This window comes from Myiozetetes cayanensis, unplaced genomic scaffold, assembly GCF_022539395.1.
Source record: "Myiozetetes cayanensis isolate MyiCay16 unplaced genomic scaffold, myiCay2020 scf1, whole genome shotgun sequence".
In the NCBI taxonomy this organism is placed as follows: Eukaryota; Metazoa; Chordata; class Aves; order Passeriformes; family Tyrannidae; genus Myiozetetes; species Myiozetetes cayanensis.
Window position 1 is genome coordinate 105,334,418 of NW_026086604.1, and position 11,749 is coordinate 105,346,166.

At 37.8% G+C, this 11,749-nt stretch overlaps 1 protein-coding gene across 2 annotated transcripts; it reads left to right on the top strand.

Annotated features, from left to right (window-relative positions):
• Positions 1 to 1,014: 1,014 nt before the first annotated feature.
• Positions 1,015 to 11,664, top strand: LZTFL1 (leucine zipper transcription factor like 1). 2 transcript variants are annotated; one of them, XM_050314652.1, is made up of 10 exons: positions 1,015 to 1,081; positions 2,881 to 3,005; positions 3,474 to 3,668; positions 4,189 to 4,249; positions 5,087 to 5,155; positions 6,527 to 6,592; positions 6,712 to 6,789; positions 9,324 to 9,497; positions 9,987 to 10,090; positions 10,677 to 11,664. In XM_050314652.1, exons 1-10 carry the CDS (start codon positions 1,079 to 1,081, stop codon positions 10,693 to 10,695), a joined length of 894 nt encoding a protein of 297 aa, XP_050170609.1. In that variant the 5' UTR covers positions 1,015 to 1,078; the 3' UTR covers positions 10,696 to 11,664. The 2 variants fall into 2 exon arrangements, with proteins under 2 accessions (XP_050170609.1, XP_050170615.1); XM_050314658.1 differs by having other exon boundaries at positions 9,339 to 9,497.
• The last annotated feature ends 85 nt before the right edge of the window (positions 11,665 to 11,749 follow it).

Below are 11,749 nucleotides of genomic sequence, written 5' to 3' on the forward strand. Positions count from 1 at the left end.
AGACTGCCTTTTTCCAGCTTGCTGCTTCTTGGTCTGTTAGTCATTTACCTGCAACTCATCTGTGAGTGAATCAGGGCTGTCCTATGCTAGCCCATGTTGCTGAATGGAGTTTTCTATTCTGTCTCTGAGTGCAGCAAAGCAAGGCAAGTGGTAAAAAAGAACAGAACTGGAAGAACATGAAAATAAATTAGTAAAATAAATGATGCAGTAGTTTGGATTTTGTTGCTCCAAGCAGGTGAGATATGAGGTAGCAGATAAAGAGAAACAAAAAGCCCACAAATAAACCCCCCTACACCAAACCCAAAAGCCCTAATGTTTTTCCTTATGTACAGAGCAAACTTCATAGGAGTCCTTGAGGTGTGCCAAGACTGTCTGTTTAGCGTGTTCCCTTGTTTGCTGCGAGCCCTGTGCTCCAGTAACCTGTGCTGGATACCTGATAGTCCACTCCATGGCTCCACATAGGAAGCAAACAAAATAGTGCTGTTGATTAGAAAACAACGTGGAAAACAGTAGTTGACACCATGGCTGTCGGGTTAAAGAACTTAAAACGAGAGGAGTCAGGAGTTTAAAGTCAGTGTTAGAGAGTTTTATTCTTTGTGACACTCGCTGACACCGTCCCTGGAAATGTTCAATGGTAGACTCGATGGGGCTTTGAGTAACCGGATCTACTGGAAGGTGTCCCTGCCCAGGGGGCGCTTGGGACTAGATGATCTTTAAGATCCCTTAAAACCCAAGTCATTCTGCGCTGTCCTGCCGACTTTAGCGGGATTAATTCCACGCTACGGCTTTGCAAAAATCCGTGTTTAGCAAAGAAGCCTTTGGGGGAAAAAAAAAAATCTTAGGTGGTGTAAATAAACGTGGAATAATGCCCACCGCGAGCCGAGCACATCCCAAACTCAAACGGAAAACATCCCACCTCCTTTATTTCCCGGGAAGCGTGCGCGCGCCGCCTCCACGCCGCGCGGGTCACGTGGGCGCGCCACCGCCAATCGGGGCGCGCCGAGGGCGCTCGCGAGGCTTTCGGTCTCCATGGCAACGGCCGAGCCGGGGCCGTCCGAGCGCCGGCGGAGCCGCCACCATGGTGAGTACGGGACGGAGCTGCCGCCGCCCCCGGCACTCCCGGCTCATCCAGCTGTCCCCGCCCGCGGCAGTGCGGGCGGCACCGCCTCGTGCGGGAGCCGCTCTAGGGGGCTGCGGCCGTCGCCTGCCGCCCTGGGCATCCGTGACATCCCTGCGGAGGCTCCTGGCGCTGGGGGTTTTTGCGGGATGATGCGGTGCCCCGGTGGCTTAACTGCGTATCGGCCTGGCTGACTTGGAGATCACGAGTGGCCTGTGCTTATGTGTCTGTTTACTAGTTTAATCTCCTTTCTGTCTGTGATGAATAGAAGCTCTTCACCTAAAAAAAAAAAAACCCAAAACAGCAACAGCAAAGAGAACATTAACTGAGCTTTCCATATGATCCCTTAGTTGCCAGATATGGGGACTTTTTGGGCAACATCGGGCTTGCAGTCACACAGTGAGAGCTGGTTCTATTTACTGCTGTTGCTGCCTCCTCGGCCTCCTTTAATTCCCGGGCAGTCGAGATCTGTGCTCAGATTATTTTAATTGTCCATCCAGGAATCCCAGTACTGCTTTGTCACTGGAGCTCATCTGCACAGGTGGATTTCTGAGAACAAGGTGGTCAGGTTTACTGTTTTGTGTGACTTGCTTGATTCTTCCTCCCGAGCACCAGCCATACTGACCAAATACATCGGAGTAAATGAAACGGACTCACCTTTGGTTGCATCAGCTCTCCAGGGAATGCGGGGATAAACTCCCATTCGTGCCCCCTTGTACCTCCCTGTGGCTTGTGTTACCTGCACGAACAATGGTTATTCAAATGTAATTGGCCATGCCAACAGTCATTCCTTTGAAATAGAGGCATGAGTAGAAGGGCTAGTCAGCCACATCTGAAATTGCTTCCTTCTTAATTTGCCCTGGGGGTATTTGTTTCTGGGCAGTAGGCTGTGGAGAAACAAATGCAGATTGTCCCTTAAGATTTCTATGTAAAAAGGAACACAATCAGCAGGTGAAGGGAAGTCGTTCCCCTCTCTACTCTGCTGCTGTGAGACCCCACCCAGAGTACTGTGCATAGTTCTGGTGACCCCAGCATAAGCAGGACATGGAACTGTTGCAGCAAGTCCAGAGGAGGGCCACAAAGTTGACAAGAAGACTGGAGCACATCCCCTACAAAGACAGGCTGAGAAAGTTGGCAGAGAAGGTGTGGATGCCCCATCCCTGAGGCCAGACTGGATGGGGCTCTGAGCAACCTGGTCTAGAGGAAGGTGTCTCTGCCCATGACAGGGGGATTTGGAACTAGATGATCCTTAGGGTCCCTTCCCAAGGGAAACCATTCTATGATTCTGTAATTATATGAGAAGTTTCAAGATTCTACAAATAAACTAGCAAAGAAGCATAGCATACTTTCCTGTGGTTTTGCTTTTGGTTTTTTTGTTAGCACATTTGTAAAAGATACATCATTCAGCTACATTATACATATGTACATGTAGTACAAAGACAAATATATCCAAGAGCTTCCTCTACGGGCCTTCTGGTTCTGGTCCTCTGATTGCCTCTGTTTTAGATTTTGTGTGACTTTTCTGAGGCTACTATTCACTTGAGCTCTTGCTTCCAAGTACTGGTGGTTTTAAAGGGACAGCACTTGTGTGAGGTGTATGGGGACTACAGATATGAAAACATGGTTGTTTTTCCACATTCTAGTTAACTTGATAACCCTGTGAAAGCAACCACAGAAACTAGTCAGAAGGCAAGTGTTCACAATACTTGCGCTCCTTTTTGCTTAGTGTATGTTTGTCTTTGTGCTTTTATCCTCACCTGCAGGCAGAGCTGGGCCTTAACGAGCACCACCAGCATGAAGTGATCAGCTACATGCGCTTCGCCCGCTTCAAGCGTGGCCTCTGTCTCAAAACAGTGGATTCTTGTTTTCAGGACCTTAAGGACAGCAGGTACTGCGTGGGGTGGTTCTGAGCAAGAACAAACCAAATATGCTAGCAGCAGTGGTGGGTTTGAACACTTTATGGGGCAGCATTTCTCTGTTTAGGTTTGTATGTTCTTACAGGGAAAGAACCAGTAATTTTCTGAAAGTTACAAGCCAAGTGCTTTTAAAACTAAGTTGTTTAAATCCTTAGGAATTAACATAGATATTGACAGCATGACGTTGCTTTATATCTTGCTTCCGATGTCTAAATTTGACACAAGGCTAGCTGAAATAATGTTTGGATTGTGATAATTTAAAGAGAAGATTCAAGCACAACAACCAATTAGTAGTCCTGTGGTCATCTTAGTAACTACTGATAGTGAATGTTTTTAGAAGGGTCTGGCATTATATGAGTGGTACCTGTGTAGTGAGATCTCATAAATACGGGAAGTTGTTACCTTTATTATACATGACTCGTCTTAACTCCTCTGTTTAGACTTGTTGAAGAGACCTTCACAGTTGATGAGGTGATAGACATGCTGGATGGACTGCAGAGTGTTGTACACAGTGAAGTGGAGTCAGAGCTCATAAATACAACTTACACCAACGTTTTACTTCTGCGGCAGCTCTTTTCGCAGGCTGAGAAATGGTACCTTAAGTTACAGACAGACGTCTCTGACTTGGAGAATCGGTAACATCTACTGGACTGTACAGAGTGCCTTTCAATAATAAGAAAGCTTCAAAGTGTTGACTATTTGCATTCTTTTCCTAACCATTGAAACCTGTTTGTTTACTGTTGTATCAATGAGGGGCTAGTTTCAAGGTTTCCATCTGTAAAGTAGCAAGATACAAAAATAATTTCAGCTTGTCAGCAAGATGTTTTTAATGGTAATATTCTTACTTGAATTAAGGGCAGGTGATTGGATTTGAATAAAAAAACCTTTTGTCTGGTTAGATTATATTTTAATCAAGGATGAATCAAGAATTTTACAGTTCTAATGCATATACCATACCACTGCATGACATGATCTGTTGTGTTTATGGTATTTGCTTAGGACTTCATTTTGTACTTCTAACAAGAATCTTACATGCAATAAAAAGCATAGCATCATAGCCTGGTAAAATGTGTTATATAGCATGGCTGTTAGTAAATGAATGCCTTCCTTTATTTTTCTTTAGTAAATGAATGCCTCTTTATTTTTCTTTTCAAGAGAATTATTGGAACAGGTTGCTGAGTTTGAAAAGTCAGAATTTACATCTTCGAACAAAAAGGTAGAGTTTTATTTTAATCAAATACTAATCAAATGTCATGTGGAGTTGCAACAGATGTTTAGAATACCTAGTACTGACTCGGTGCATAAGAGAGAAAATCAAAGCCAAAACACCACCCTTTTGTTCAAAACGGTCTTTGAAAGTCTCCAAAAAGTCACATTTGCAGTTTGGCACCAAGGCTCACTGTGAATTGCCTTGGCTGTTTCCAGAGTGAGGTTCTGCATGTCCAGGGCATGTCTCATATACCTCAGCCCAGGGTCAGGCAGACCAGGGATGTGTTGTATCTAGTCCTGAGTTCCCTTCCCCTGGCAACTGGGGTGAGACTGGGATGTTTGCATGTCCCACTACGGAGTCACAGTTGAAAAGATTGCAAAGTACAGATATCACTTTAGCTTATCTTGCATGATTATGGCTGCATCTTACTTGGTTCGTAGTGTAAAGGTGTATTTAGTTAATGTATATTATTTTTGATACTTAAAAGGAGAGAATTTGTAGCGTTGTAAATATTTTTTACTGTTATAGTCACTCAAATATTTTTTCTGTTTTCCATATTCCTTTGTTTTTTGGTTACTGCAGCATTGTTAGTCTTCTGTAAAATCAAGTTTATAATCCTTCTATATCTCTGTTCAGTATTTTTGTTTAACTTCAGCTCAAAGTGAAGTATATAACTTAGGCGGCAAGGAACCAGTAAAAAATGAAATGAAAGGTCATTAATTTATTTTTCAAAAGAAAGTCGAATTGACTGTTAATAATTATTTTACAGACTACAGGAGTATACCTTTCTCCCTCCCAGAGAATCTGAATAACTTAATTTTTTCACCTTTATTATTTCTTTAGCCCACTGCAGATCCCGTTAAACCAAAACTGGCTCCATTAAATGAAGGTGGGACAGAGCTGCTAAACAAGGTAAGAACTTGTCTGTTCATGCAGTTGTGGTCAATGACCATTCTGTTTATGCAACTGAATAGCTGTACAGTAATATTTCTATAATGTGTCTGTCACTATATAGACATCATGGTAATATATCCCAGAATGTAAAGGAAAATGCTAATGAATTAATAAATGTTGTAAAGCATCTGACATCTAATGTGTAGTTACGGTCTCTAATATGTATTGCAATATTGATCCTTCCTTTGCAAAGACATTTTGGCCTTTGAAATTGTTTTGTTTTTTTTTTTTCATTTCATGGAGTAAATTAGTAAATTAGTTCCATGCAGCTAGCTGGGTTTTCAACAAGGAAGTAAATTAAAATATGTAGCTGGTCTGAAATGATTAGGTTATTGAACATTTTCTGTGTCCCTTGCAGTCAATCTTAGTGCATCCAATCTTTTTTTTTTTTTTATAAGTTGGCTAAATTCATCCTGAAGAAATAGGCACTTAGAGAATTTTGAATTTACTGGTTTTGAAAATGTCTGATTTCTCACTTTCTAGACATTTTCAGAATTAGGAAACACTTTTTAGTAGTTAATGTTATGAATGGTACTTAGTTCAACTGAAGTTTTCTGAAATGCCACACTGTCTTACAGTACACTTTTAAGTTATGGGCAGTCAAGATAATTAGCAAGGAGCTGTGTTTTCTGTCTTCTGGCCTGCACTACCAAAATAATTTGTCAAATACAGCCTCTGAATCAAATTGTTTTTACTCATTACAATAATTAAAGCATTCAAGAATTCAGACTTCTCTTTTGGTTATAGATCAGTGTAGTTCTCTATCAAAAATAATTTCAAAATCTGTTTCATAACTGGTTTTGTTGAATATTTACATCTGATGTCTTTTTTTTTCCCAAAATAATTCAAAGTTCATGTGGTAAATTTAGGCTGATAAAACATGTTTTTTTCCTGCGACAGAGAACATGATATGCAGTAACCTGGTATTTGTCTGCTTCGAACAGGAACTAGGAATAGATTCTTTGTTGATTGAAAATACAAATGATGACCAGCAATGAAATTTGGATCTCTGAATGTACGATGTTTAGTCATGGATCTTGATACTAAGAAGGTGCTGATCTCAATAATCTCAATTCAGTAAAGCATGTACCAAATTTGAGTGAATGGTCCCATACATTACACTAGAATTGGAGACTTAAATTGCTTGCTGACTGAGGCAGAAAACACAATAAATCAATGAATTACTGATTTCTTATGGAGGCCATTTTTATAAGTGATTATAAGATCTTGTTTGCTTTCCTAAGTTATGAGGTGCTTTCCTGAAATATTTGGAAAATTCAAAATAGCACAAGAGTGTTCACAAACGTTTTCTTGTTCGTTAACCCAAAGACAGTTGCTCGTCTCCAAGAAGAAAATGAAAAACTGAAGACCAGACTCAAGACCATAGAAACACAGGTAAATTCCCTGTAAGCTTGGATACTTAATGCTGTTAACATATTTAAAAATATCTGAGTAAGAATCCCGTGGTTATCAACCTTATGTTATGGAGGTTTTGAATTTTCAATGCATTGCAGGCTACAGCTGCCCTCGATGAGAAGTCCAAGCTAGAGAAGTCACTGAGGGATTTACAGATGATCCAAGGAGATCAGAAGGTAAATACAGTTAAGATATCCCCCCCTGTTTAACACAGCTGTTGCCAATACATCCAAAATGTTGCTCTATATGGTGTGTTTCTTTTCTGGCAAATGCAAAAATTCAAGTTAGTTTTGTTATGTTCCTGCTGACATTGTCTGTTCCTGCTGGTCTTTCAGTCAGCAGATAATCCATAATATTAGTTGATGTTATGACATGTATTTTGTGTCACATAGACCATGATAAATTATTGTTAGAAAGTGTTATTCCACGTACTGTCAGGAAGTAGTATTCCAGAATTCATATTCTCAGGGATGATATTTGTATTAACAGACAGAAGTTTATTTCTTGATATTTACTGCTGAAAGAAGGATGTCTAACCTGGTTTTACAGCAACACTAATTTTTTCAAGCATTTGTCACACTTAATGTCGACATGGACAAGCAAACGTGCTGCTTGTATGATTTTATGTGGTTCTACACATATCAGCATACTGTTAAAATGGTTCCTTGTTTATTTTTACTTCTTGAGGTTCTTAATCTTTTTTATAAATGACGATTCAAACATGGCAAGTTGCTGCTGCAGAAATAAAATATAAGAATCCTTGAAGTCATGTTGAAACAGATAAGTCTGTTCAGGTCACCTTAGTATTTTTTCAAGTTTGTGCCTTTATTTTGTCAATAATTAGAATTCTTTCAAGTTTGTTCATGTTTGATTGTTTCTTAAATTTAAAACATTTCTGTTCAGACTTGAAACAAAATTATTACACTTTAATCCCATTATTTTGAGAAATTTACTTTAAAATTCCTACAGTATTTACAGATTCGAAGTGAGGTTCAGTATCATAAAACATTTCTATTTTATGTTTCATATTTTAATTCCGATTTCTTTTTATTTTGCTTTCTAAATGGTTTATGGTATGTACTTGGCTCTCTTAATATGTTATAAGTCTACTTAGTAACTTTGAAAATCTGTATTCAATAATATTAGTTAATAGGGAACTTGATTTACCAGTCATGACAAATATTTTCTTTCTCTGTTATGTTAAGCCTTAAATTATTAAAGGTTTAAAATATTAAAGGGGTGTATTAAATCCTGGATAATACTGTTTGTAGTTTTAAAAGATTGGAACCAAATCTCATCCTGCTTTTCTGGTTAAAAATGAGTTGGCCTCAGTGTCAGGGCTGCTGACTATCTTCAGCTTTCCTGTCCTAATTTGCTCTCTATAATCTGTCATTTTCTTCTCCAACTCTTACATTTTCTATTTACAGACATATATATGTTGTTGCAACTAGCTAGTGGGTATAGTGCTGAAATGTTCTTCTTGATTTAAGCAATTACAGTATTATCAGTATTAGTTGTTGGAGAAAATGTGGAATTTTATGTGATTTCACTTCATATTTTTTAGGATAGGTGTCAGTAAAATCATATAAATCCAGTTGCTCATAAAGCAGAAGTTTTTAAACTCTTTGGACAAACCACAACAGTTCTTAAGGACCAACTCAGCAGATTTTTTTTTTTTAATTTATAGTTAATAGATGGCCTCACAAAGTTTGAGTCACATTTGAGAGTCACTGCTCCATTGGAACAGTTTGACTTGAGGATTTAGAATTTTTGCAAAATTGACTCATGTCATTGTTTAGAAAAACGATAACTGTCTATTCTGATTTGAAACACACAAAATGTAGTACTTTTCAGCATTGCAGACTTGGACTCTGCTCAAAATTCAAAATAAGCTTTTCTTCTGTACAGGTACTGTACAGTACTTCTGTATTATCCAGTGTGTTCCTGTTCTCAAATCTTACCTTCCACATAGAAGAAGGAACAGAGCTTCCTTAGTTTTAGTTTTTTGTTCTTTTTAAGGTGCTGCTGGTTCAGCCTCATCCTGAGTCATTATACTTCTGAGTTTGAAATTGAGCTTTCAAACCTGAGAGGGTTATGTGTTTGGTTTTTGATTTTTTAATAAAAATCCATAGAACAGTTACGTGATTACAATGTTTTGTTACCTGGAACTGAAGTCCAGAAGAGTTTTGAGTTATTTCTTCTCATGAGGAAACAGGAAAGTTGCTTCACAAGCAGCTGTGTAAGGCATCTAAGAACAGTGCAATATTCGTACCTGACTGAGAGTATGAGCCTTAACACTTCCAACCTTTCCTACCGGTGCTACACTAAGGGCTTTTGAAATGCTTTGAAAATACATTGTAGCGTAGACCTTCAGATCTTAAATGTTAATTTACTGTTTCTGTATGGTAAATAACTTCTTATAATATGCTTTATCCTGTGGCTGCACCTAATTCCTAAAGAAGAACTTGAAATCTCAACTTGGCAGAGGACATTCCCAACATCTTTAAAATGCATTTATTAAAAAAGTTATAAATCAGCCATTGCGGTAACATTGTTTTCAGTTAAAACGCTAATTTAGGCTTTAAAGGAATAACGTGAACATATTTATTAAAAATTAAGGTGTACCTACTTTGTGTGGATTTTTGCACTTGAAATGTAAATTATTTCTTCTCTTGCATTTGGCATATTTTAAATATTTCTTCCCTCTAAGGCTAATGCAAACCAGGATATCACTGAACTGGAGAATAAAGTGGCAGCTTTGAAAGCCCAGTTTGAGAAGACTTTGAATGATACTACTGCAAACCAAAAATTCTTGGAAGAGGACTTGGTGACAACAAAACATGACTTGCTTAAGGTTCAGGATCAGCTATCTGCAGCTGAAAAGGTTAGCATTTCTTTGTAATGTAAAGATGTGATCCTTACTCACATTTTAACTGATTAGTAGTAATTTAACAAGCACACGCTACAGGATACAGAGTTTAGCAGGTCACACTGTTGCCTGTGTATTTTTGTTATTTCAGTGGAAAAGCACGTTATAAGTAAAATAGCAAAACCACAACTGACTGCATGATTATAATTAGAAGAATACTTAAATATTGCCTATTTTGTCTGCATAGAAATTTTGAAATGAAAAGTCTATTCCCAGCCTTCAGAAGACTTTTAGCCTGATTTCATTAGAAAATAAAGTTTGTGTTTCTCTGTCTGTCCCAGTAATCTCATTTGAATTTACCAGCTGACTTAATCTAAATTTGAATAAGTTACAGAAACTACTATTCTGAAACTCGAGAAGGAAAAGCAATAGGGTTGGTTTTTTTAATATTTTAGTTTGGTCTTCATAATATGTAAATAATATGTTGATATTGTTATGATGTAGGAACTGGAGAAGAAATTTCAGCAAACAGCTGCCTATCGCAACATGAAAGAGATTCTCACTAAGAAGAACGAACAGATAAAGGATCTGCGTAGAAGACTTTCCAAGTAAGTGATCTGTCCTGTTTGTCTAAACAGGATCCTTGTTCTGGATCCATGTTCTGCTCCCGTTTTGTTGTATAAATGTGAATCTGTCTCTAAAACAGTCTATAAATTTTCCCTTAAAAAGAATTTCTTGGGAGGTCTATTCCCTGATTTTTGAGAAGCCAGTCCTTTTAGTGGATGTTACGTGAATAGGACTGATCTGTGCAAGAGCAGCTACCATGTAGAGAGTAATGAGAGAATATGCAGAGGATACAGGATATTCATGTATGTGGTGGATAAGCCCTTGGGTGCTACAAGAGAGATGCAGATGGCAGATGTTCCGGATGCTTTGGCAATTGTTTGGATTTTTGGGTAGGTCATTCCTTCATTCTAATATTTGGTAAACTGGCCAGTTTTTAAAGGAGAAAATAGTCTAAAAAGTATATGCATCTCTCTGTGCCCTAAGTCACACAATGATTCTTGACAGAAATGTGGCACTATTGAGTGCAATTAATTACTTGGGTTTCATTTTTTCTTTAGAGGCAAAATAACTCTAGGGTATTTTCTGCTCTGTTTTAATTATTTTTCTATTTTTTTTTTTTATCCTCAGATATGAGTCAGAGGACTGAAATACCAAAAAACATCTGATGTATCAAAAGCTGCCATGGAAAGAAAATGTAGACTGGTATTATATTTCAATAATCTTTGTTTTGAGTGGTATATTTTTTGCTTCTAATGATGAAAATAACTATTAATACTAATAACATGCTGAAACTCCCATCTTACATCCTTATAAACCTACAATTTATAGGTATTAGTTTCTGCAGTTGTGTTTTTAATCCTTAACCATCAACATTTCTTGAGAAATAACTAACAGGATCTTACTGAAGAACTGAGAACATTCCCTACAAAGAAAGGAGTTTATTTTTGTTAAGAAAAGAAAAAAAAAAAGGAAAAAAAAAGTGAGTATTAGGGATTTTTATGTCTCTGAGGTGGAAACTCCAGTTGTTACTTTTGTGTAGTTAGTGTAGTCATGAAGTAGCATTATATGTAAAAATTGCGTCAGTGGAAGTAAAAAGTAGGAAGAAAAAAAAAGAAACACGGAGATTCTGTAATGTTATTTCACACTGGACATGTCATACCTCAGAAAAATGTGGTCACTAGCATTTTTCTAGAGGATGTTCATGAGCTAGTGAGGTAAATATGCTTTATAGCTGAAGCGCTGGCCCTTTCAAATAAAACCACTAACTGAAGTTAATGCTTTTTAAGTTGAATTGATCTGAAACAAATTTGAGCACTGGAAGACAGATTCTGATTTTGCCAGTATTCTTAGCATTGAGATGATAATCGGAAAACTCATAGGAAAATTAATGGAGAAACTTTTTTGAGAAATGAGTTATTTTAGATATTTTCATCTCCTTTCTTAACGTAACCTCATCAGAAAACAGCTTACTTCTCTCAAGTCTTCTACTTGTAACTCTCTGCCTTGTATTTATTTGTCAGCCTCTTATTAGTGCATTCTACGTGTTCATCTGTCCCTGTTCATGTGTATGTTGTATTTTACTCCAAATAAAACTATTCTGTTTTCAAACATTTAATCTTTAAGGAGCTGGGTTTTTTAATAGGAATGTTTTGTATAGCCATTTTTTTTATATCTGTAGGAATGGGTGGCAGATCAGTAAA

What these genes read in the sequence shown, in the direction of transcription:
- LZTFL1 (XM_050314652.1), top strand. An exon ending in CAGGACCTTAAGGACAGCAG is followed by an intron (nt 3,006 to 3,473) that starts GTACTGCGTGGG and finishes TCCTCTGTTTAG; the next exon opens with ACTTGTTGAAGAGACCTTCA. An exon ending in GGACAGAGCTGCTAAACAAG is followed by an intron (nt 5,156 to 6,526) that starts GTAAGAACTTGT and finishes GTTAACCCAAAG; the next exon opens with ACAGTTGCTCGTCTCCAAGA.